General features: G+C 49.7%; 1 protein-coding gene across 1 annotated transcript; it reads right to left on the bottom strand.

Annotated features, from left to right (window-relative positions):
• Positions 1-951: 951 nt before the first annotated feature.
• On the bottom strand, positions 952-26,283 carry slc25a10a (solute carrier family 25 member 10a). The gene is made up of 11 exons (XM_090197660.1): positions 25,824-26,283; positions 22,071-22,190; positions 19,891-20,005; positions 18,185-18,233; positions 16,125-16,166; positions 15,963-16,006; positions 15,783-15,853; positions 15,578-15,670; positions 14,082-14,159; positions 5,246-5,302; positions 952-1,623 (listed from the first exon to the last, which is right to left on the bottom strand). Exons 1-11 carry the CDS (start codon positions 25,911-25,913, stop codon positions 1,522-1,524), a joined length of 861 nt encoding a protein of 286 aa, XP_090053786.1. The 5' UTR covers positions 25,914-26,283; the 3' UTR covers positions 952-1,521.
• Positions 26,284-27,626: the final 1,343 nt, after the last annotated feature.

The raw sequence follows: 27,626 nt of genomic DNA, 5'->3' as shown, positions 1-27,626 counted from the left end.
GTCACTAGTCTGTATCCAGAACCCCCCATTTAGTCAGTCACTAGTCTGTATCCAGAACCCCCCATTCAGTCAGTCACTAGTCTGTATCCAGAACCCCCCCTTCAGTCAGGCACTAGTCTGTATCCAGAACCCCCCCTTCAGTCAGTCATTAGTCTGTATCCAGAACCCCCCCCCATTCAGTCAGTCACTAGTCTGTATCCAGAACTCCCCATTCAGTCAGTCACTAGTCTGTATCCAGAACCCCCCCTTCAGTCAGGCACTAGTCTGTATCCAGAACCCCTCCTTCAGTCAGTCACTAGTCTGTATCCAGAACCCCCCCCTCCTTCAGTCAGTCATTAGTCTGTATCCAGAACCCCCCCTTCAGTCAGTCATTAGTCTGTATCCAGAACCCCCCCCCATTCAGTCAGTCATTAGTCTGTATCCAGAACCCCTCCTTCAGTCAGTCACTAGTCTGTATCCAGAACCCCCCCCTCCTTCAGTCAGTCACTAGTCTGTATCCAGAACCCCCCATTCAGTCAGTCACTAGTCTGTATCCAGAACCCCCCCCCCTTCAGTCAGTCATTAGTCTGTATCCAGAACCCCCCCCCATTCAGTCAGTCACTAGGCTGTATCCAGAACCCCCCCTTCAGTCAGTCATTAGTCTGTATCCAGAACCCCCCCCCATTCAGTCAGTCACTAGTCTGTATCCAGAACCCCCCATTCAGTCAGTCACTAGTCTGTATTCAGAACCCCCCCCCTCCTTCAGTCAGTCACTAGTCTGTATCCAGAACCCCCCCCCCTCCTTCAGTCAGTCACTAGTCTGTATCCAGAACCCCCCCCCCTCCTTCAGTCAGTCACTAGTCTGTATCCAGAACCCCTCCTTCAGTCAGTCACTAGTCTGTATCCAGAACCCCCCCCCCTCCTTCAGTCAGTAACTAGTCTGTATCCAGAACCCCTCCTTCAGTCAGTCACTAGTCTGTATCCAGAACCCCCCCCCCCCCTCCTTCAGTCAGTCACTAGTCTGTATCCAGAACCCCCCCCCTCCTTCAGTCAGTCACTAGTCTGTATCCAGAACCCCCCCCCCCCTCCTTCAGTCAGTAACTAGTCTGTATCCAGAACCCCTCCTTCAGTCAGTCACTAGTCTGTATCCAGAACCCCCCCCCCCTCCTTCAGTCAGTAACTAGTCTGTATCCAGAACCCCTCCTTCAGTCAGTCACTAGTCTGTATCCAGAACCCCCCCCTCCTTCAGTCAGTAACTAGTCTGTATCCAGAACCCCCCATTCAGTCAGTCACTAGTCTGTATCCAGAACCCCTCCTTCGGTCAGTCACTAGTCTGTATCCAGAACCCCTCCTTCAGTCAGTCACTAGTCTGTATCCAGAAGGTGGGGTTTAGGATGGGGGAGGTTGCAGGTGGATTAAAGTTTCCTGCTCACATAGAACAGAACAGGGAACAAAGGGAATGGGCGTGGCCTGGCAGTCCTGACACAGAGGTCACATTTCAGACTACTCAATAGGTGATCAGGTGGTGACCCCTGACCCCTCTCAGGTGACGATCCTGATGCCGCAGCAGGTTCTGAGCTGCTCCAGGAAGATGAACGTGAGGACCGTGTGAGGGATGAGACGGATCCCTGCTGGAACCAGACCCTAAAGAGGAGAGAGACCAGAAGTTTACCAGTCTGTATGGCAGGTGGAATTAAAGTGGTGTTTTTTTCAAGCTGAGCGTTGTGTTTAATGTAGAGACCAGCTCTCCTCCTAGAGGAGCGACTGGGGGTTAAGGGCTTTGTCTCCAGTCTTTAAAGTGGTGCACTATGTGTGTTTTTTCAAGCTGAGCATTGTGTTTAATGTAGAGACCAGCTCTCCTCCTAGAGGAGCGACTGGGGGTTAAGGGCTTTGTCTCCAGTCTTTAAAGTGGTGCACTGTGTGTGTTTTTTCAAGCTGAGCATTGTGTTTAATGTAGAGACCAGCTCTCTTCCGAGAGGAGCGACTGGGTGTTAAGGGCTTTGTCTCCAGTCTTTGCTGTGACACTCCTGATTCAGGTCAGTCAATGTCATAAACCCCACCACAGACTGTGCGATTGCAGCCGTTTCATACAAAAATGTTCACGTCGTGGGCAAATTCTTCGGCGGTAAATGATTGTCGGATGTCTTGGCTCGTTCAGTGTGACAGGGGGTCTAGGTCTGCTGATTCAGTACCACTAGGTCTGCTGATTCAGTACCACTAGGTCTGCTGATTCAGTACCACTAGGTCTGCTGATTCAGTACCACTAGGTCTTGGCTCGTTCAGTGTGACAGGGTCTAGGTCTGCTGATTCAGTACCACTAGGTCTGCTGATTCAGTACCACTAGGTCTGCTGATTCAGTACCACTACGTCTTGGCTCGTTCAGTGTGACAGGGGGTCTAGGTCTGCTGATTCAGTACCACTAGGTCTGCTGATTCAGTACCACTAGGTCTGCTGATTCAGTACCACTAGGTCTTGGCTCGTTCAGCGTGACAGGGTCTAGGCCTGCTGATTCAGTACCACTAGGTCTGCTGATTCAGTACCACTAGGTCTGCTGATTCAGTACCACTAGGTCTGCTGATTCAGTACCACTAGGTCTGCTGATTCAGTACCACTAGGTATTGGCTCGTTCAGCGTGACAGGGTCTAGGTCTGCTGATTCAGTACCACTAGGTCTTGGCTGGTTCAGCGTGACAGGGTCTAGATCTGCTGATTCAGTACCACTAGGTCTTGGCTCGTTCAGCGTGACAGGGTCTAGGTCTGCTGATTCAGTACCACTAGGTCTTGGCTCGTTCAGCGTGACAGGGTCTAGATCTGCTGATTCAGTACCACTAGGTCTGCTGATTCAGTACCACTAGGTCTGCTGATTCAGTACCACTAGGTCTGCTGATTCAGTACCACTAGGTCTTGGCTCGTTCAGTGTGACAGGGTCTAGGCCTGCTGATTCAGTACCACTAGGTCTGCTGATTCAGTACCTCTAGGTCTTGGCTCGTTCAACGTGACAGGGTCTAGGCCTGCTGATTCAGTACCACTAGGTCTGCTGATTCAGTACCACTAGGTCTTGGCTCGTTCAATGTGACAGGGTCTAGGTCTGCTGATTCAGTACCACTAGGTCTTGGCTCATTCAGCGTGACAGGGTCTAGATCTGCTGATTCAGTACCACTAGGTCTTGGCTCGTTCAGTGTGACAGGGTCTAGATCTGCTGATTCAGTACCACTAGGTCTTGGCTCGTTCAGCGTGACAGGGTCTAGGTCTGCTGATTCAGTACCACTAGGTCTTGGCTCGTTCAGCGTGACAGGGTCTAGGTCTGCTGATTCAGTACCACTAGGTCTGCTGATTCAGTACCACTAGGTCTTGGCTGGTTCAGTGTGACAGGGTCTAGATCTGCTGATTCAGTACCACTAGGTCTTGGCTCGTTCAGTGAGACAGGCGGTCTAGATCTGCTGATTCAGTACCACTACGTGCGGTCGTAGGCGCCGACAAAGTTCTTTATCGTGCAGTGTGGCTGGTGTTACGAGCCAATCCCGGTGACTGACCAATAGGAACACGGCCGGCACATGAGTAAGCACACAATAATATGATTATTGTGAATAGTCAGATTAATATAATAGTTTGATTTAAACGTTTACATGCTTTGTATACTTTCAGTTTGTCCCGAACTCACTTCTCTCGCGCTAACGCAAATAATCTACCAAAAAAACACCAATTCCTATGATTTACAGCGTTAAATAATGAGAACAATATTTATTGTAAACAAATGTTTCATTTTGTCGTCATAACAAGCTTGGCAGCAACATTAAAAGAGTACGCCTACAACACTGAGAGAAGACACCAAACTGACAGGAGTTTCCTGATTTGTATTATCCCTCCCTATAAACTCCAGCTGGCAAGCAGAACCACGTGTTAAATTAACTAAATAACAACATCCTGCAGGAGGATGTCTCTCAAGGAGAAAGGGTTGAACACCGCTGGTTTAAGGCTATGTCAACTACGCTACTTTATTGTCCATGATATTTAACAACAGTTACCTTGTAGAAGGCATTGGGTCCCAGTTTAGCTGTATCTCTCACACAGTGTAGCAGGCCCACAACAGTTACCTTGTAGAAGGCATTGGGTCCCAGTTTAGCTGTATCTCTCACACAGTGTAGCAGGCCCACAACAGTTACCTTGTAGAAGGCATTGGGCCCCAGTTTAGCTGTATCTCTCACACAGTGTAGCAGGCCCACAACAGTTACCTTGTAGAAGGCATTGGGCCCCAGTTTAGCTGTATCTCTCACACAGTGTAGCAGGCCCACAACAGTTACCTTGTAGAAGGCATTGGGCCCCAGTTTAGCTGTATCTCTCACACAGTGTAGCAGGCCCACAACAGTTACCTTGTAGAAGGCATTGGGCCCCAGTTTAGCTGTATCTCTCACACAGTGTAGCAGGCCCACAACAGTTACCTTGTAGAAGGCATTGGGCCCCAGTTTAGCTGTATCTCTCACACAGTGTAGCAGGCCCACAACAGTTACCTTGTAGAAGGCATTGGGCCCCAGTTTAGCTGTATCTCTCACACAGTGTAGCAGGCCCACAACAGTTACCTTGTAGAAGGCATTGGGTCCCAGTTTAGCTGTATCTCTCACACAGTGTAGCAGGCCCACAACAGTTACCTTGTAGAAGGCATTGGGTCCCAGTTTAGCTGTATCTCTCACACAGTGTAGCAGGCCCACAACAGTTACCTTGTAGAAGGCATTGGGTCCCAGTTTAGCTGTATCTCTCACACAGTGTAGCAGGCCCACAACAGTTACCTTGTAGAAGGCATTGGGTCCCAGTTTAGCTGTATCTCTCACACAGTGTAGCAGGCCCACAACAGTTACCTTGTAGAAGGCATTGGGCCCCAGTTTAGCTGTATCTCTCACACAGTGTAGCAGGCCCACAACAGTTACCTTGTAGAAGGCATTGGGCCCCAGTTTAGCTGTATCTCTCACACAGTGTAGCAGGCCCACAACAGTTACCTTGTAGAAGGCATTGGGTCCCAGTTTAGCTGTATCTCTCACACAGTGTAGCAGGCCCACAACAGTTACCTTGTAGAAGGCATTGGGCCCCAGTTTAGCTGTATCTCTCACACAGTGTAGCAGGCCCACAACAGTTACCTTGTAGAAGGCATTGGGTCCCAGTTTAGCTGTATCTCTCACACAGTGTAGCAGGCCCACAACAGTTACCTTGTAGAAGGCATTGGGCCCCAGTTTAGCTGTATCTCTCACACAGTGTAGCAGGCCCACAACAGTTACCTTGTAGAAGGCATCGGGCCCCAGTTTAGCTGTATCTCTCACACAGTGTAGCAGGCCCTGGAACAGAAGAAACACAATCCAAGACAACAAAAGACGCTTCTCAATGCAGCTCATGGTTGATGGTTGAAAACAACCCATTTCTAACTCCCTCCATCCCTCATATACCCTCCCTCCCTCATTTACCCTCCCTCCCTCATTTACCCTCCCTCCCTCATTTACCCTCCCTCCCTCATTTACCCACCCTCCCTCATATACACTCCTTCCCTCCCAATACCACCCTCCCTCCCAATACCGCCGTCCCTCATTTACCCTCCATCCCTCATTTACCCTCCCTCCCTCATATACACTCCCTCCCTCCCAATACCACCCTCCCTCCCAATACCGCCGTCCCTCATATACCCTCCCTCCCTCATTTACCCTCCCTCCCTCACTTACCCTCCCTCCCTCCCAATACCGCCGTGCCTCATATACCCTCCCTCATTTACCCTCCCTCCCTCACTTACCCTCCCTCCCTCATTTACCCTCCCTCCCTCATTTACCCTCCCTCCCTCATATACACTCCCTCCCTCATATACACTCCCTCCCTCCCAATACCACCCTCCCTCCCAATACCGCCGTCCCTCATTTACCCTCCCTCCCTCATTTACCCTCCCTCCCTCATTTACCCTCCCTCCCTCATTTACCCTCCCTCCCTCATTTACCTTCCCTCCCTCATTTACCTTCCCTCCCTCATAATACCGCCCTCCCTCCCTCATAATACCGCCCTCCCTCCCTCATTTACCCTCACTCCCTCATTTACCCTCACTCCCTCACTCCCTCATTTAACCCTCCCTCCCTCACCCTCCCTCCCTCCCTCATTTACCCTCCCTCCCTCATTTACCCTCCCTCCCTCATTTACCCTCCCTCCCTCATTTACCTTCCCTCCCTCATAATTACTGCCCTCCCTCCCTCATTTACCCTCCCTCCCTCATTTACCCTCCCTCCCTCATTTACCCTCCCTCCCTCATTTACCTTCCCTCCCTCATTTACCTTCCCTCCCTCATAATACCGCCCTCCCTCCCTCATAATACCGCCCTCCCTCCCTCATTTACCCTCACTCCCTCATTTACCCTCACTCCCTCACTCCCTCATTTAACCCTCCCTCCCTCACCCTCCCTCCCTCATTTACCCTCCCTCCATCATTTACCCTCCCTCCCTCATTTACCCTCCCTCCCTCATTTACCTTCCCTCCCTCATAATTACTGCCCTCCCTCCCTCATTTACCCTCCCTCCCTCATTTACCCTCCCTCCCTCCCAATACCGCCGTCCCTCATTTACCCTCCCTCCCTCATTTACCCTCCCTCCCTCATTTACCCTCCCTCCCTCACTTACCCTCCCTCCCTCATTTACCCTGCCTCCCTCATTTACCCTCCCTCCCTCATTTACCCTCCCTCCCTCATTTACCCTCCCTCATATACCCTCCCTCCCTCATTTACCCTCCCTCCCTCATTTACCCTCCCTCCCTCATTTACCTTCCCTCCCTCATTTACCTTCCCTCCCTCATAATACCGCCCTCCCTCCCTCATTTACCCTCCCTCCCTCATTTACCCTCCCTCCCTCATTTACCCTCCCTCCCTCCCAATATCGCCGTCCCTCCCAATACCGCCGTCCCTCATTTACCCTCCCTCCCTCACTTACCCTCCCTCCCTCACTTACCCTCCCTCCCTCCCTCATTTACCCTCCCTCCCTCATTTACCCTCCCTCATTTACCCTCCCTCCCTCATTTACCCTGCCTCCCTCATTTACCCTGCCTCCCTCATTTACCCTCCCTCCCTCATTTACCCTCCCTCCCTCATTTACCCTCCCTCCCTCATATACACTCCTTCCCTCCCAATACCACCCTCCCTCCCAATACCGCCGTCCCTCATTTACCCTCCATCCCTCATTTACCCTCCCTCCCTCATTTACCCTCCCTCCCTCATATACACTCCCTCCCTCCCAATACCACCCTCCCTCCCAATACCGCCGTCCCTCATTTACCCTCCCTCCCTCATTTACCCTCCCTCCCTCATATACCCTCCCTCCCTCATATACCCTCCCTCCCAATACCGCCGTCCCTCATATACCCTCCCTCCCTCATTTACCCTCCCTCCCTCATTTACCCTCCCTCCCTCACTTACCCTCCCTCCCTCCCAATACCGCCGTGCCTCATATACCCTCCCTCCCTCATTTACCCTCCCTCCCTCACTTACCCTCCCTCCCTCATTTACCCTCCCTCCCTCATTTACCCTCCCTCCCTCCCTCATATACACTCCCTCCCTCATATACACTCCCTCCCTCCCAATACCACCCTCCCTCCCAATACCGCCGTCCCTCATTTACCCTCCCTCCCTCATTTACCCTCCCTCCCTCATTTACCCTCCCTCCCTCATTTACCCTCCCTCCCTCATTTACCTTCCCTCCCTCATTTACCTTCCCTCCCTCATAATACCGCCCTCCCTCCCTCATAATACCGCCCTCCCTCCCTCATTTACCCTCACTCCCTCATTTACCCTCACTCCCTCACTCCCTCATTTAACCCTCCCTCCCTCACCCTCCCTCCCTCATTTACCCTCCCTCCCTCATTTACCCTCCCTCCCTCATTTACCCTCCCTCCCTCATTTACCTTCCCTCCCTCATAATTACTGCCCTCCCTCCCTCATTTACCCTCCCTCCCTCATTTACCCTCCCTCCCTCCCAATACCGCCGTCCCTCATTTACCCTCCCTCCCTCATTTACCCTCCCTCCCTCATTTACCCTCCCTCCCTCACTTACCCTCCCTCCCTCATTTACCCTGCCTCCTTCATATACCCTCCCTCCCTCATTTACCCTCCCTCCCTCATTTACCCTCCCTCCCTCATTTACCCTCCCTCCCTCCCTCATATACCCTCCCTCCCTCATTTACCCTCCCTCCCTCATTTACCCTCCCTCCCTCATTTACCCTCCCTCCCTCATTTACCCTCCCTCCCTCATTTACCCTCCCTCCCTCATTTACCCTCCCTCCCTCATTTACCCACCCTCCCTCATATACACTCCTTCCCTCCCAATACCACCCTCCCTCCCAATACCGCCGTCCCTCATTTACCCTCCATCCCTCATTTACCCTCCCTCCCTCATTTACCCTCCCTCCCTCATATACACTCCCTCCCTCCCAATACCACCCTCCCTCCCAATACCGCCGTCCCTCATTTACCCTCCCTCATTTACCCTCCCTCCCTCATATACCCTCCCTCCCTCATATACCCTCCCTCCCAATACCGCCGTCCCTCATATACCCTCCCTCCCTCATTTACCCTCCCTCCCTCATTTACCCTCCCTCCCTCACTTACCCTCCCTCCCTCCCAATACCGCCGTGCCTCATATACCCTCCCTCCCTCATTTACCCTCCCTCCCTCACTTACCCTCCCTCCCTCATTTACCCTCCCTCCCTCATTTACCCTCCCTCCCTCATATACACTCCCTCCCTCCCAATACCACCCTCCCTCCCAATACCGCCGTCCCTCATTTACCCTCCCTCCCTCATTTACCCTCCCTCCCTCATTTACCCTCCCTCCCTCATTTACCCTCCCTCCCTCATTTACCTTCCCTCCCTCATTTACCTTCCCTCCCTCATAATACCGCCCTCCCTCCCTCATAATACCGCCCTCCCTCCCTCATTTACCCTCACTCCCTCATTTACCCTCACTCCCTCACTCCCTCATTTAACCCTCCCTCCCTCACCCTCCCTCCCTCATTTACCCTCCCTCCCTCATTTACCCTCCCTCCCTAATTTACCCTCCCTCCCTCATTTACCCTCCCTCCCTCATTTACCTTCCCTCCCTCATAATTACTGCCCTCCCTCCCTCATTTACCCTCCCTCCCTCATTTACCCTCCCTCCCTCCCAATACCGCCGTCCCTCATTTACCCTCCCTCCCTCATTTACCCTCCCTCCCTCATTTACCCTCCCTCCCTCACTTACCCTCCCTCCCTCATTTACCCTGCCTCCTTCATATACCCTCCCTCCCTCATTTACCCTCCCTCCCTCATTTACCCTCCCTCCCTCATTTACCCTCCCTCCCTCATTTACCCTCCCTCCCTCATTTACCCTCCCTCCCTCATTTACCCTCCCTCCCTCATTTACCCTCCCTCCCTCATTTACCTTCCCTCCCTCCCAATACCGCCCTCCCTCCCAATACCGCCATCCCTCATATACCCTCCCTCCCTCATTTACCCTCCCTCCCTCATTTACCCTCCCTCCCTCATTTACCCTCCCTCCCTCCCTCCCAATACCGCCCGCCGTCCCTCATTTACCCTCCCTCCCTCATTTACCCTCCCTCCCTCACTTACCCTCCCTCCCTCACTTACCCTCCCTCCCTCATTTACCCTCCCTCCCTCACTTACCCTCCCTCCCTCACTTACCCTCCCTCCCTCATTTACCCTCCCTCCCTCATTTACCCTCCCTCCCTCATTTACCCTCCCTCCCTCACCCTCCCTCCCTCATTTACCCTCCCTCCCTCACTTACCCTCCCTCCCTCATTTACCCTCCCTCCCTCATTTACCCTCCCTCCCTCATTTACCTTCCCTCCCTCCCAATACCGCCCTCCCTCCCAATACCGCCATCCCTCATTAACCCTCCCTCCCTCATTTACCCTCCCTCCCTCACTTACCCTCCCTCCCTCACTTACCCTCCCTCCCTCATTTACCCTCCCTCCCTCCCAATACCGCCCGCCGTCCCTCATTTACCCTCCCTCCCTCATTTACCCTCCCTCCCTCACTTACCCTCCCTCCCTCACTTACCCTCCCTCCCTCATTTACCCTCCCTCCCTCATTTACCCTCCCTCCCTCATTTACCCTCCCTCCCTCCCAATACCGCCCGCCGTCCCTCATTTACCCTCCCTCCCTCATTTACCCTCCCTCCCTCACTTACCCTCCCTCCCTCATTTACCCTCCCTCCCTCATTTACCCTCCCTCCCTCATTTACCTTCCCTCCCTCCCAATACCGCCCTCCCTCATATACACTCCTTCCCTCCCAATACCACCCTCCCTCCCAATACCGCCGTCCCTCATTTACCCTCCATCCCTCATTTACCCTCCCTCCCTCATTTACCCTCCCTCCCTCATATACACTCCCTCCCTCCCAATACCACCCTCCCTCCCAATACCGCCGTCCCTCATTTACCCTCCCTCCCTCATTTACCCTCCCTCCCTCATATACCCTCCCTCCCTCATATACCCTCCCTCCCAATACCGCCGTCCCTCATATACCCTCCCTCCCTCATTTACCCTCCCTCCCTCATTTACCCTCCCTCCCTCACTTACCCTCCCTCCCTCCCAATACCGCCGTGCCTCATATACCCTCCCTCCCTCATTTACCCTCCCTCCCTCACTTACCCTCCCTCCCTCCCTCATATACACTCCCTCCCTCATATACACTCCCTCCCTCCCAATACCACCCTCCCTCCCAATACCGCCGTCCCTCATTTACCCTCCCTCCCTCATTTACCCTCCCTCCCTCATTTACCCTCCCTCCCTCATTTACCCTCCCTCCCTCATTTACCTTCCCTCCCTCATTTACCTTCCCTCCCTCATAATACCGCCCTCCCTCCCTCATAATACCGCCCTCCCTCCCTCATTTACCCTCACTCCCTCATTTACCCTCACTCCCTCACTCCCTCATTTAACCCTCCCTCCCTCACCCTCCCTCCCTCATTTACCCTCCCTCCCTCATTTACCCTCCCTCCCTCATTTACCCTCCCTCCCTCATTTACCTGCCCTCCCTCATAATTACTGCCCTCCCTCCCTCATTTACCCTCCCTCCCTCATTTACCCTCCCTCCCTCCCAATACCGCCGTCCCTCATTTACCCTCCCTCCCTCATTTACCCTCCCTCCCTCATTTACCCTCCCTCCCTCACTTACCCTCCCTCCCTCATTTACCCTGCCTCCTTCATATACCCTCCCTCCCTCATTTACCCTCCCTCCCTCATTTACCCTCCCTCCCTCATTTACCCTCCCTCCCTCCCTCATATACCCTCCCTCCCTCATTTACCCTCCCTCCCTCATTTACCCTCCCTCCCTCATTTACCCTCCCTCCCTCATTTACCCACCCTCCCTCATATACACTCCTTCCCTCCCAATACCACCCTCCCTCCCAATACCGCCGTCCCTCATTTACCCTCCATCCCTCATTTACCCTCCCTCCCTCATTTACCCTCCCTCCCTCATATACACTCCCTCCCTCCCAATACCACCCTCCCTCCCAATACCGCCGTCCCTCATTTACCCTCCCTCATTTACCCTCCCTCCCTCATATACCCTCCCTCCCTCATATACCCTCCCTCCCAATACCGCCGTCCCTCATATACCCTCCCTCCCTCATTTACCCTCCCTCCCTCATTTACCCTCCCTCCCTCACTTACCCTCCCTCCCTCCCAATACCGCCGTGCCTCATATACCCTCCCTCCCTCATTTACCCTCCCTCCCTCACTTACCCTCCCTCCCTCATTTACCCTCCCTCCCTCATTTACCCTCCCTCCCTCATATACACTCCCTCCCTCCCAATACCACCCTCCCTCCCAATACCGCCGTCCCTCATTTACCCTCCCTCCCTCATTTACCCTCCCTCCCTCATTTACCCTCCCTCCCTCATTTACCCTCCCTCCCTCATTTACCTTCCCTCCCTCATTTACCTTCCCTCCCTCATAATACCGCCCTCCCTCCCTCATAATACCGCCCTCCCTCCCTCATTTACCCTCACTCCCTCATTTACCCTCACTCCCTCACTCCCTCATTTAACCCTCCCTCCCTCACCCTCCCTCCCTCATTTACCCTCCCTCCCTCATTTACCCTCCCTCCCTAATTTACCCTCCCTCCCTCATTTACCCTCCCTCCCTCATTTACCTTCCCTCCCTCATAATTACTGCCCTCCCTCCCTCATTTACCCTCCCTCCCTCATTTACCCTCCCTCCCTCCCAATACCGCCGTCCCTCATTTACCCTCCCTCCCTCATTTACCCTCCCTCCCTCATTTACCCTCCCTCCCTCACTTACCCTCCCTCCCTCATTTACCCTGCCTCCTTCATATACCCTCCCTCCCTCATTTACCCTCCCTCCCTCATTTACCCTCCCTCCCTCATTTACCCTCCCTCCCTCATTTACCCTCCCTCCCTCATTTACCCTCCCTCCCTCATTTACCCTCCCTCCCTCATTTACCCTCCCTCCCTCATTTACCTTCCCTCCCTCCCAATACCGCCCTCCCTCCCAATACCGCCATCCCTCATATACCGCCCTCCCTCATTTACCCTCCCTCCCTCACTTACCCTCCCTCCCTCATTTACCCTCCCTCCCTCATTTACCCTCCCTCCCTCCCAATACCGCCCGCCGTCCCTCATTTACCCTCCCTCCCTCATTTACCCTCCCTCCCTCACTTACCCTCCCTCCCTCACTTACCCTCCCTCCCTCATTTACCCTCCCTCCCTCACTTACCCTCCCTCCCTCACTTACCCTCCCTCCCTCATTTACCCTCCCTCCCTCATTTACCCTCCCTCCCTCATTTACCCTCCCTCCCTCACCCTCCCTCCCTCATTTACCCTCCCTCCCTCACTTACCCTCCCTCCCTCATTTACCCTCCCTCCCTCATTTACCCTCCCTCCCTCATTTACCTTCCCTCCCTCCCAATACCGCCCTCCCTCCCAATACCGCCATCCCTCATTAACCCTCCCTCCCTCATTTACCCTCCCTCCCTCACTTACCCTCCCTCCCTCACTTACCCTCCCTCCCTCATTTACCCTCCCTCCCTCCCAATACCGCCCGCCGTCCCTCATTTACCCTCCCTCCCTCATTTACCCTCCCTCCCTCACTTACCCTCCCTCCCTCACTTACCCTCCCTCCCTCATTTACCCTCCCTCCCTCATTTACCCTCCCTCCCTCATTTACCCTCCCTCCCTCCCAATACCGCCCGCCGTCCCTCATTTACCCTCCCTCCCTCATTTACCCTCCCTCCCTCACTTACCCTCCCTCCCTCACTTACCCTCCCTCCCTCATTTACCCTCCCTCCCTCATTTACCCTCCCTCCCTCATTTACCTTCCCTCCCTCCCAATACCGCCATCCCTCATATACCCTCCCTCCCTCATTTACCCTCCCTCCCTCACTTACCCTCCCTCCCTCATTTACCCTCCCTCCCTCATTTACCCTCCCTCCCTCCCAATACCGCCCGCCGTCCCTCATTTACCCTCCCTCCCTCATTTACCCTCCCTCCCTCACTTACCCTCCCTCCCTCACTTACCCTCCCTCCCTCATTTACCCTCCCTCCCTCATTTACCCTCCCTCCCTCACCCTCCCTCCCTCATTTACCCTCCCTCCCTCATTTACCTTCCCTCCCTCCCAATACCGCCGTCCCTCATTTACCCTCATTTGCCCTCCGGCCCTCATTTGCCCTCCGTCCCTCAACAACAGAACTGTCAGAGCAATGACAAGCAGCAGCCTGACAGATAAAAGCCTCCATGGACCTGACGACATCAGAACAGCAACACAGAGTGGAGAAGGGTTAGATTTACTGAGGTAAAAAAAGAGTCATACCAGTTCACAGTGATATCCCTAAACAACATCTACACTGGCATTGTCCTCAGTCCTGGGGAGTCAGAACCCACCGTGAATACACATGTTAACTCTATCCCTGTAGCAACACCCCTGATTCAATGAATCATCTAGCCCTTAACTAGTTGTATCAGGGGTGGTACAGTGTTAGGCACAGTCCTGCAAATACCTAGGACTGGAACTGACAAGCCATGATCTACAGTACACACACACACACACACACACACACACACACACACACTTACCACATATTCCCCTTTTGAGTTCATCAGCCTGGTCTTCAAGACATCCAGTGGTTGGCACAGGACAGTGGCACAGCCTCCCTACACAGAGAAGCAGAGGGCATTATACACCACTAACCCACAGGTCCTGTCTCCACACCACTAACCCACAGCCCCCGTCTCCACACCACTAACCCACAGCCCCCGTGTCTCCACACCACTAACCCACAGCTCCTGTCTCTCCACACCACTAACCCAGAGCTCCTGTGTCTCCACACCACTAACCCAGAGCTCCTGTGTCTCCACACCACTAACCCAGGGCTCCTGTGTCTCCACACCACTAACCCAGAGCTCCTGTGTCTCCACACCACTAACCCAGAGCTCCTGTGTCTCCACACCACTAACCCAGAGCTCCTGTGTCTCCACACCACTAACCCAGAGCTCCTGTGTCTCCACACCACTAACCCAGAGCTCCTGTGTCTCCACACCACTAACCCAGAGCTCCTGTGTCTCCACACCACTAACCCAGAGCTCCTGTGTCTCCACACCACTAACCCAGAGCTCCTGTGTCTCCACACCACTAACCCAGAGCTCCTGTGTCTCCACACCACTAACCCAGAGCTCCTGTGTCTCCACACCACTAACCCACAGCTCCTGTGTCTCCACACCACTAACCCACAGCTCCAGTGTCTCCACACCACTAACCCACAGCTCCAGTGTCTCCACAACACTAACCCACAGCTCCAGTGTCTCCACACCACTAACCCACAGCTCCAGTGTCTCCACACCACTAACCCACAGCTCCAGTGTCTCCACACCACTAACCCACAGCTCCAGTGTCTCCACACCACTAACCCACAGCTCCTGTGTCTCCACACCACTAACCCACAGCTCCCGTGTCTCCACACCACTAACCCACAGCTCCTGTCTCCACACCACTAACCCACAGCTCCTGTCTCCACACCACTAACCCACAGCTCCTGTCTCCACACCACTAACCCACAGCTCCTGTCTCCACACCACTAACCCACAGCTCCTGTGTCTCCACACCACTAACCCACAGCTCCTGTGTCTCCACACCACTAACCCACAGCTCCTGTGTCTCCACACCACTAACCCACAGCTCCTGTGTCTCCACACCACTAACCCACAGCTCCAGTGTCTCCACACCACTAACCCACAGCTCCAGTGTCTCCACACCACTAACCCAGAGCTCCTGTGTCTCCACACCACTAACCCAGAGCTCCTGTGTCTCCACACCACTAACCCACAGCTCCTGTGTCTCCACACCACTAACCCACAGCTCCTGTGTCTCCACACCACTAACCCACAGCTCCTGTGTCTCCACACCACTAACCCACAGCTCCTGTGTCTCCACACCACTAACCCACAGCTCCTGTCTCCACCCCACTAACCCACAGCTCCTGTCTCCACACCACTAACCCACAGCCCCTGTCTCCACACCACTAACCCACAGCTCCTGTCTCGTTGCCTTTCTAATGTGTAGACTGGACACTCACTGCGATGAGGCTGGCCAGGAAGTGAGTTAGAATGTTGTCTTGCATGGCTCCAGTCCCCAGAACCAGCTGCTTGGCCTGATCATAACAGGCCAGCTACAGAGAAATAAAATAGGAAGTTAAATCTAGCTGATACATTTTGGACAAAGACACACACGTTAACACCCCCCCCCCCCCCCACAGACACAAACCCACCATAGGACCTTACCTGTCCAACAGTGACCAGTGCTCCTCTAGAAGATGCCATTGTGGCTCCAGAGAACAGCTTCTTCATTCCCTCTATGGAGAAATACTGTGTCATGAGTGCAACTGTGTCCCTTCGAATCGTCCAGTGACTTCAACCTCGCCCTGATCCCAACGATCCACCATCAATCAACCCTTTACTTACCCTCTTTCCATACCCGGAACAGTCCATCTAGTGCATGAGCATAACTGGAAGAGATGGAGGAAAAACAACCCTTATGAAGGTCAACATCTCTCCAAAGATGATCCTTAACAGTGTTATGTAAAGGTATCATATTATTTTACTATACTTAACTCACATACTCACTTTCTCCTGAGTTCTAGTGGTACTTTAACGTCATTCTGCATTCTGGATCGGGGGGGGGGAATGTGGGAAGTATGAATGTTTTGTCCTGTACATTTGTTTACTGAGTTGAAAGGACGGGCAACTCCAGTCCTCTGGGGCCTGATTGGTGTCACACTTTGACCCCAGCTAACACATCTGACTCCAATAATCAACTAGTCATGATCTTCAGTTTAGAACGCAATCAGTTTAATCAGCTGTGTTTGCTAAGGATGATGGGGAACAGTGTGAAACCACTCCCCCCCCATACAGACCATCTGAGGGGAGAAGACACCAGTTAAGGATCATCAGTAAGGATGATGGGGGAACAGTGTGAAACCACTCCAGTCCCTCTGAGGGCTGTTGTCCAGTCCTGATCTATTGAATGGTTGAGAGCCTTGTAAAAGTATTCACCCACCTTGGTGTTTTTTCTCTTTTATTGCCTTACAACCTGTCATTTAAATTGATTTTTATTTGGATTTCATGTAATGGACATACACAAAATAGTCCAAATTGGTGAAGTGACATTTTAAAAAGTACTTGTTTTAAAAAAAAATGAAAAAATAAAAAACGGAAAAGTGGTTTGTGTGTATGTAGTCACCCCCTTTGCTATGAAGCCCCTAAATAAGATCTGGTGCAACCAATTACCTTCAGAAGTCACATAGTTAAATAAAGTCCACATGTGTGCAATCTAAGTGTCACATGATCTCAGTATATATACACCTGTTCTGAAAGGCCCCGGAGTCTACAACACCACTAAGCAAGGGGCACCACCAAGCAAGGGGCACCATGAAGACCAAGGAGCTCTCCAAACAGGTCAGGGACAAAGTTGTGGAGAGGTACAGATCAGGGTTGGGTTATAAAAAAGATCAGAAACTTTGAACATCCCACAGAGCACCATTAAATCCAAGAGATCCGCCCACCAAAACTCACAGACCAGGCAAGGAGGGCATTAATCAGAGAGGCAACAAAGAGACCAAAGATAACCCTGAAGGACCTGCAAACGTCCACAGCGGAGATTGGAGTATCTGTCCATAGCACCACTAAGCCGTACACTCCACACAGCTGGGCTTTATGGAAGAGTGGCCAGAAAAAAAGCCATTGCTTAAAAAAATAAAATAAGCAAACACATTTGGTGTTCGCCAAAAGGCATGTGGGAGACTCCCCAAACTTATGGAAGGTATTCTGGTTAGATGAAACTAAAATTTAGATTTTTGTCCATCAAGGAAAATGCTTGGTCTGTCTCATCACCCCAAGAACACCATCCCCACAGTGAAGCATGGTGGTGGCAGGATCATGCTGTGGGTACATTTTTCATCGGCAGGGACTGGGAAACTGGTCAGAATTAAATGACAGGTAAATTCTTGAGGGAAACCTGTTTCAGTCTTCAAGAGATTTGAGACTGGGACAGAGGTTCACCTTCCTGCAGGCCAATGACCCTAAGCATACTGCTAAAGCAACACTCAAGTGGTTTAAGGGGAAACATTTAAATGTCTTGGAATGGCCTAGTCAAAGCACAGACCTCAATCAAATTGAGAATCTGTGGTATGACTTAAAGATTGCTGTACACCAGCGGAACCCATCCAACTTGAAGGAGCTGGAGCAGTTTTGCCTTGAAGAACGGGCAAAAATCCCAGTGGCTAGATGTGCCAAGCTTATAGAAACATACCCCAAGAGACTTGCAGCTGTAATTGCTGCAAAACGCAGCTTTACAAATTATTGTCTTTGGGGGTGAATAGTTATGCAGGCTCAAGTTCTGTTTTTTTTGTCTTATTTCTTGTTTGTTTCACAAAAAATATTATCAATTTTCAAAGTGGTAGGTGTGTTGTGTAAATCAAATGATACAAACCCCTAAAAATCTATTTTAATTTCAGGTTGTAAGGCAACAAAATAGGAAAAATGCCAAGGGGGGGTGAAGACTTTCACAAGCCACTGTATACTGCATGTCATCACCGACATCTAGTGGACATTATCAACCATGGACAACTGCAATACAATTCTTAAAATATTACAATTCAGTAATCTTATTTCTAGATTTGACTCACCTGACATTAACCATGTCTGCTGGGGTCCCAATGAATCCCCCGGCAAATCCTACAGACAGACAGACAGACATGAACCATACTGCTGGGGTCCCAATGAATCCCCCGGCAAATCCTACAGACAGACAGACAGACATGAACCATACTGCTGGGGTCCCAATGAATCCCCCGGCAAATCCTACAGACAGACAGACAGATATGAACCATACTGCTGGGGTCCCAATGAATCCCCCGGAAAATCCTACAGACAGACAGACAGATATGAACCATACTGCTGGGGTCACTATAAATCCCCCGGCAAATCCTACAGACAGACAGACAGATATGAACCATACTGCTGGGGTCACTATAAATCCCCCGGCAAATCCTACAGACAGACAGACAGACATGAACCATACTGCTGGGGTCCCAATGAATCCCCCGGAAAATCCTACAGACAGACAGACAGATATGAACCATACTGCTGGGGTCCCAATGAATCCCCCGGCAAATCCTACAGACAGACAGACAGATATGAACCATACTGCTGGGGTCCCAATGAATCCCCCGGCAAATCCTACAGACAGACAGACAGACATGAACCATACTGCTGGGGTCCCAATGAATCCCCCGGAAAATCCTACAGACAGACAGACAGATATGAACCATACTGCTGGGGTCCCAATGAATCCCCCGGCAAATCCTACAGACAGACAGACAGATATGAACCATACTGCTGGGGTCCCAATGAATCCCCCGGCAAATCCTACAGACAGACAGACAGATATGAACCATACTGCTGGGGTCCCAATGAATCCCCCGGCAAATCCTACAGACAGACAGACAGATATGAACCATACTGCTGGGGTCCCAATGAATCCCCCGGCAAATCCTACAGACAGACAGACAGACATGAACCATACTGCTGGGGTCCCAATGAATCCCCCGGCAAATCCTACAGACAGACAGACAGATATGAACCATACTGCTGGGGTCCCAATGAATCCCCCGGCAAATCCTACAGACAGACAGACAGATATGAACCATACTGCTGGGGTCCCAATGAATCCCCCGGCAAATCCTACAGACAGACAGACAGATATGAACCATACTGCTGGGGTCCCAATGAATCCCCCGGCAAATCCTACAGACAGACAGACAGATATGAACCATACTGCTGGGGTCCCAATGAATCCCCCGGCAAATCCTACAGACAGACAGACAGATATGAACCATACTGCTGGGGTCCCAATGAATCCCCCGGCAAATCCTACAGACAGACAGACAGATATGAACCATACTGCTGGGGTCACTATAAATCCACAGACAAAGGTGAGAGACTTATACACAGTAGTGTGGTGACCTGTACAGTGCTGGCACCTTAATTGGGGAGGACAGGCTCGCGGTAATGGCTGGAGCGGAATTAGTGGAATTATATCAAACCGTTTTCCAGGTGTTTTATACCATGTGTTTTATACCATTCCATTTACTCCGTTCCAGACTTTATTATGAGTCGTCCTCCCCTCAGCAGCCTCCTGTGATACTTTCCATCCAGCACCGTTCCAGCAACTATAGTGGATGTGTAATCTTGGCCCAGTTCGGTAGTGTGAAAGGTGTACGACAGAGCATTACAGAACTAATCATGTTGTCATTAGAGCCAGCTGGGTTTATGTCTGTGTAGCAACAGATAACATTGTGGTTAAAACACAGTGTGAAGACAGTGTGTGTACCTCCAACCAACCCCAGAAGGACCTTCTGGTAGAAGGGCATTGGACCATGGGTCCTGTCCTTCATCTGATCACTCACTGTCTCATAGATGGCAAAGCGGGACAGAGAATACGTCATCTGGGGGGGGGGGGGGGGGGGGGGACACAGAGATAATATTTTATTAATTCACCTTTATTTAACCAGGTAGGCTAGTTGAGAACAAGTTCTCATTTACAACTGCAACCTGGCCAAGATAAAGCAAAGCAGTCCGACACAAACAACAACACAGAGTTACACATGGAATAAACAAACGTACAGTCAATAACACAATAGAAAAAGTCTATATTAAAGGGTGTGCAAATGGCATAAGGAGGTAAGGCAATAAATAGGCCACAGTGAGGACGTAAATACAATTTAGCAAATTAACACTGGAGTGATGGATGTGCAGATGATGATGTTGAAGTAGAAATACTGGTGTGCAAAAGAGCAAAAAGAGTAAATGAAACCCATATGGGGATGAGGTAGGTAGATTGGATGGGCTATTTACAGATGGACTGTGTACAGCTGCAGCGATCAGTAAGCTGCTCAGATAGCGGATGCTTAAAGTTAGTGAGGGAGATAGAAGTCTCCAACTTCAGGGATTTTTGAAATTCGTTCCAGTCATTGGCAGCAGAGAACTGGAAGGAATGGCGGCCAAAGTAGGTGTTGGCTTTGGGGATGACCAGTGAGATATACCTGCTGGAGCGCGTGCTACGGGTGGGTGTTGTTATGGTAGCCAATGAGCTGAGATAAGGCAGAGCTTTACCTAGCAAAGACTTATAGATGGCCTGGAGCAAGTGGGTCTGGCGACGAATATGTAGCGAGGCCCAGCCGACGAGAGCATACAGGTCGCAGTTTTACTAGCGTTTAAGAGCAGTTGGAGGCCACGGAAGGAGTGCTGTATGGCATTGAAGCTCGTTTGGAGGTTTGTTAACACAGTGTACAAATAAGGGGCAAAATGTATTCAGAATGGTGTCGCCTGCATAGAAGTGGATCAAGGAATCACCCACAGCAAGAGCGACATCGTTGATATATACAGAGAAAAGAGTCGGCCCGAGAATTGAACCCTGTGGCACACCCATAGAGGCTGTCAGAGGTCCAGACAACAGGCCCTCCGATTTGACACACTGAACTCTATCTGAGAAGTAGTTGGTGAACCAGGCAAGGCAGTCATTTGAGTCTGCCGATAATAATACGGTGATTGACAGATTCGAAAGCCTTGGCCAGGTCGATGAAGATGGCTGCACAGTACTGTCTTTTATCGATGGCGGTTATGATATAATTTAGTACCTTGAGCGTGGCTGAGGTGTACCCGTGACCAGCTCGGAAACCGGATTGCACAGCAGAGAAGGTACGGTGGGATTTGAAATGGTCAGTGATCTGTTAACTTGGCTTTTGAATACTTTAAAAAGGCAGGGCAGGATAGATATAGATCTGTAACAGTTTGGGTCTAGAGTGCCACCACCTTTGAAGAGGGGGATGACCGCGACAGCTTTCCAATCTTTAGAGATCTCGGGTGATACGAAAGAGAGGTTGAACAGACTGGTAATAGGGGATGTAACAATGGCGCCGGATAATTTTCGAAAGAAGGTCCAGATTGTCTAGATTTGTACAGGTCCAGGTTTTGCAGCTCTTTCAGAACATCTGCTATCTGGATTTGGGTGAAGGAGAAGCTGGGGAGGCTTGGGCAAGTAGCTACGGGGGGTGTGGAGCTGTTGGCCGGGGTTGGGGTAGCCAGGAGGAAAGCACAGCCAGACATAGAGAAATGCTTATTGAAATCACTGATAAATCCACGATAATCGGGAGTGAGTATTTCCTAGCCTCAGTATTTCCTAGTATATTCCTAGTATTTCCTAGACTCAGTGCAGTGGGCAGCTGGGAGGAGGAAGTGCTCTTATTCTCCATGGACTTTCCAGTGTCCCAAAACTTTTTGGAGTTAGAGCTACAGGATGCAAATCTGTGTTTGAAAAAGCTATCCTTTGCTTTCCTAACTGACTGAGTGTATTGGTTCCTGACTTCCCTGAAAAGTTGCATATCACGGGGACTATTCGATGCTAGTGCCACTGACTATTGATCATAGAGACATTAGAACATACAGAATATGACAAGAAGTATATTTAACATAACGCTCTTGGAGGCGATGGCGGTGTGCGTATCTACCCACCTGTCTACAGAGGGAGGCACTGAGGCCGCTGTACAGAGCCAGAACACCTTCTCTCTGCACCACACTCATGGTCATTCCCACCATCCTCATCCTCACCTCGTGCTGTGTCTGGAGGTGCACCTGGAGGAGAACAGATATCAAAAACCAGGAAGTGACACAGTAGAGAGGAGTCAATGTCAATGTAAGGTTTTAGTATTACTGTTTAAAAATGAATAAATAGCAACATTGTGATGTTGATAATGCATCAACTGGAAGTCAAAGTTCACACAGAACAACAACAGTCAAAGACCAAGGTCTAAATGTTTACATGACAACTGGTGGACGTGATGATGTCAGAGTCCCAACTCCCACTTTCTCCACTACCGAGATAAGGAACCATCAAGAAGACTCAACACAAATATTACAACCAGTAAAGTGAACTGTATAATTCACTAGTATTAAATATCGGGCTAGTAGGAGAGCCGATGAAGTGAACTATTAGGCCTAATTCATAGAAACGTCATACCATTGGTACAATTCAGCCCATTTGTTATTTACGGAAGGCCAAGGAAGAAAGAAAAAGAAAGAATAATCTGAACGACTTAGTATCTAGTCTGAACGACTTAGTATCTAGTCTGAACGACTTAGTATCTAGTCTGAACGACTTAGTATCTAGTCTGAACGACTTAGTATCTAGTCTGAACGACTAAGTCGTTCAGACTAGATACTAAGTCATTTAAATGAGATACTGAGTCAATTGAACCACTTACCATTTTGTTCAAATTACTTAATTGTTATTTTGTCTAATTAGGCCTCATTTGTTATGCAGTGCCAGTTGTCAGTTGTGCTCGTCAGGCCATTGTTGCAGCCATTTATTTACTGATTCCATCCATTCATATGATTATTTGATAGCCAGTTATTTGATAGCCAGTTATTTGATAGCCTAAAGCAGGGCTGCTTTTGGAAGCCAGAACATGTAATTGAGCCAACAAAAATCTCACGATTTTACAAATTTTACTTCAGATTTTGATGTTTACTGACGTTGCTCCAAACTATATGTTTTCGACTGATCCTAGTGCTCAGCATAGGAGGTTATGTGTTCAATCCCAGATGTAGACACATACAGTGCCTTGCGAAAGTATTCGGCCCACTTGAACTTTGCGACCTTTTGCCACATTTCAGGCTTCAAAAATAAAGATATAAAACTGTATTTTTTTGTGAAGAATCAACAACAAGTGGGACACAATCATGAAGTGGAACGACATTTATTGGATATTTCAAACTTTTTTAACAAATTAAAAACTGAAAAATTGGCCGTGCAAAATTATTCAGCCCCCTTAAGTTAATACTTTGTAGCGCCACCTTTTGCTGCGATTACAGCTGTAAGTCGCTTGGGGTATGTCTCTATCAGTTTTGCACATCGAGAGACTGACATTTTTTCCCATTCCTCCTTGCAAAACAGCTCGAGCTCAGTGAGGTTGGATGGAGAGCATTTGTGAACAGCAGTTTTCAGTTCTTTCCACAGATTCTCGATTGGATTCAGGTCTGGACTTTGACTTGGCCATTCTAACACCTGGATATGTTTATTTTTGAACCATTCCGTTGTAGATTTTGCTTTATGTTTTGGATCATTGTCTTGTTGGAAGACAAATCTCCGTCCCAGTCTCAGGTCTTTTGCAGACTCCATCAGGTTTTCTTCCAGAATGGTCCTGTATTTGGCTCCATCCATCTTCCCATCAATTTTAACCATCTTCCCTGTCCCTGCTGAAGAAAAGCAGGCCCAAACCATGATGCTGCCACCACCATGTTTGACAGTCGGGATGGTGTGTTCAGCTGTGTTGCTTTTACGCCAAACATAACGTTTTGCATTGTTGCCAAAAAGTTCAATTTTGGTTTCATCTGACCAGAGCACCTCCTTCCACATGTTTGGTGTGTCTCCCAGGTGGCTTGTGGCAAACTTTAAACAACACTTTTTATGGATATCTTTAAGAAATGGCTTTCTTCTTGCCACTCTTCCATAAAGGCCAGATTTGTGCAATATACGACTGATTGTTGTCCTATGGACAGAGTCTTCCACCTCAGCTGTAGATCTTTGCAGTTCATCCAGAGTGATCATGGGCCTCTTGGCTGCATCTCTGATCAGTCTTCTCCTTGTATGAGCTGAAAGTTTAGAGGGACGGCCAGGTCTTGGTAGATTTGTAGTGGTCTGATACTCCTTCCATTTCAATATTATCGCTTGCACAGTGCTCCTTGGGATGTTTAAAGCTTGGGAAATCTTTTTGTATCCAAATCCGGCTTTAAACTTCTTCACAACAGTATCTCGGACCTGCCTGGTGTGTTCCTTGTTCTTCATGATGCTCTCTGCGCTTTTAACGGACCTCTGAGACTACCACAGTGCAGGTGCATTTATACGGAGACTTGATTACACACAGGTGGATTGTATTTATCATCATTAGTCATTTAGGTCAACATTGGATCATTCAGAGATCCTCACTGAACTTCTGGAGAGAGTTTGCTGCACTGAAAGTAAGAGGGCTGAATAATTTTGCACGCCCAATTTTTCAGTTTTTGATTTGTTCAAAAAGTTTGAAATATCCAATAAATGTCGTTCCACTTCATGATTGTGTCCCACTTGTTGTTGATTCTTCACAAAAAAATACAGTTTTATATCTTTATGTTTGAAGCCTGAAATGTGGCAAAAGGTCGCAAAGTTCAAGGGGGCCGAATACTTTTGCAAGGCACTGTACATATACACACACATATATATATATATATACATATATACATACATATATTGTTTTAACCCTATCCAAAACCTTAACCCTTAAATTAACCATTTAGAATGAATGAAGAATGATGCTGAGCAAAAACAATCACATCATTCACCTGTATTTACCCACCCCCAAAAAATGTATATGCTTTTTAACAGCTAATGTGGCTTAAAGAACTACAAATACCATGATGATCTGGACCAGACTGCCGAATCGAGACAAAGGTAAGAATCTCTGGATTAACTGTCTAATGTTAGCAAAATGATGCAATGAATAAATTGGCTACATTTCTTTAAATGGACAATTATGTGAACTGTCTTGTGCAAGTTTTAAATGGATACAAAACCTGTCAGCTAGAGATGACATGCTACTTTGATGCTAATTAGCATGTTCAAATCTGAAAGTAAATAGAGGCAAATATATTAACAAAAGTCACCTTGTCCGAGAGAGAGGTTTACATGGTTATCGTAACTTTATGCCAGGGTAAACCGACACGAAACACAGGACTTATTTTAAGTGATTCTAAAATCCCCCATGGGGGAAAATTCATGGTGGATAAACTATTTTTGATGGGTATTATGACGCCTCCACTGTGGGGCTCTATAAATGCAGATATTGACTCCGCAAATCAAGCATACTTTAGTGGCAAAGTCAACTGCGCGCTGGGCTTCGGGACAGAATCACTCATTGCATGTTTCATTACAATATCTTGCCTTGATCAGATCCCCTCTACATATCTTATCTTGATCAGATCTCCTCTACATATCTTACCTTGATCAGATCTCCTCTACATATCTTACCTTGATCAGATCTCCTCTACATATCTTACCTTGATCAGATCTCCTCTACATATCTTACCTTGATCATATCCCCTCTACATATCTTACCTTGATCATATCCCCTCTACATATCTTACCTTGATCAGATCCCCTCTACATATCTTACCTTGATCAGATCTCCTCTACATATCTTACCTTGATCAGATCCCCTCTACATATCTTACCTTGATCAGATCTAAGGGGTGTGTAATACAGGCGGCAGCACTTGAGGAAAGTCCACCGAAATACCATCGCGACCGGCGTTTCTCCGACATGTTTCCAAGTGTCCTGTTGGTTAATCAAACCCGAGAAACCTTGTCTGGGCCGTCTTGTGTTAGCCTATCCAGTGACACCTGCTTGGACTCACACTACCTTATTTCAACTCCCTAGCTAGAGAATTATTGGCATGTGTCAGATAATGTCCAAAACTGGTGACTGGCGATTGGTGGAAAATGTTTCCCGGTTCTTGCACCGTTCTTTCCGCGGCATTTCATACAAAACGCATGGCAAAACGTTGCCAATATTATATATGAAGACTGCTAGCCTGGTTGACGCAACTCACGAGTTTAGTGTTAGCAGGCTGCACCAAAGTATTTTAAACTAGTATGGACCTACTACGGAACGAACATACATCTAGACCAATGAGGCGATTCGATTAATCTGGCCCGGGTAAGCGTGTTTTCCACCGGGAGAAAGTTGATTGCATTCCTTTTGGAACCGGGCTGAGCCAGGTGACCTGTTCAAAGCCCACGACTAAATCGTCTCAAAACAAAAAGTGACGTACGTGGAGTTAACAGTATTTGCACATGCAAATGTGATTGCTTTTGAAAAAACGCTTAATCTGCCTTCCGAAAATTAGAACATATATTTAATGGAAAAGGGATGCATGTTTCTAGCTGATGCAAAATGCTGCATTGTGGACATGCTCGAGCTGTGCAGATGATTGCCATAGACCGGTGCCCCGCGGCTCAGCATAATCGAATCCGCCCGGTATCTCGTTTCGCAACAGCTGTGTTGAAGTAGCCATTCAAAAGCCTCCCTAGTTACACAACTACTCCTCTAAGAACCAAACATCTGATTTTTTTTCTATATCTGATCTTTTTTTTAACTTACTGTCCACACTCAGTTTTACATCTGACCCATATCAGATGTGCGCATTTTCACTGACGTAGCCTCTGACGTAACAAACAGACGCCATGCTCATTTCAAATCACCAAATGTCGGGGTGGTTGTCATGATAATGGCAGGTCGTGAAATAAAAACAGATCGAAAGAATCTGATATGAGCATCCAGACATAGATCACATATGGAGGATAGGGTTTGTATCAGGGTTGAGATCCACTTAGGCTGTGTTCAAACAGGCAGCTCAATTCTGAAATATTATTTTCCACTAATTAGTCAAAACAAAAAAAGTACCCAATTTTTCTCCCCAATTTCGTGAAAAATTCCCCAACAGACTCGGGAGAGAAGGCCAAGTTATCCGTCCTCCAAAACACATGTAATCTTTATTTCAACTAGACAAATTCTTATTTACAATGACGGCCTACACCGGACAAACCTGGACGACGCTGGGCCAATTGTGCGCCGCCCTATGGGATTCCCAATCATGGCCGGTTGTGATACAGCCTGGGTTTCGAACCAGGGTGTCCGTAGTGACGCCTCTAGCACTGAGATGCAGTGCCTTAGACCTCTGCGCCACTTGGGAGACCCGCCAAACTGCGCTTCTTAACACCCACTTGCTTAACCTGGAAGCCAGCTGCACCAATGTCAGCCTGCAGACGCCCGGCCTGCAACAAGGAGTCGCTAGAGCACGATGAGCCAAGTAAAGCCCCCCGGTCAAACTCTCCCCTAACCCGGACGACGCTGGGCCAAACTCTCCCCTAACCCGGACGACACTGGGCCAAACTCTCCCCTAACCCGGACGACGCTGGGCCAAACTCTCCCCTAACCCGGATGACGCTGGGCCAAACTCTCCCCTAACCCGGATG

Source organism: Oncorhynchus mykiss, chromosome 13 (assembly GCF_057628025.1).
Source record: "Oncorhynchus mykiss isolate SJ-2025 chromosome 13, ASM5762802v1, whole genome shotgun sequence".
NCBI classification, from domain to species: Eukaryota; Metazoa; Chordata; class Actinopteri; order Salmoniformes; family Salmonidae; genus Oncorhynchus; species Oncorhynchus mykiss.
The sequence above is the reverse complement of the archived record's forward strand: the minus strand, read 5'-3'. Positions and strand labels throughout refer to the sequence as shown.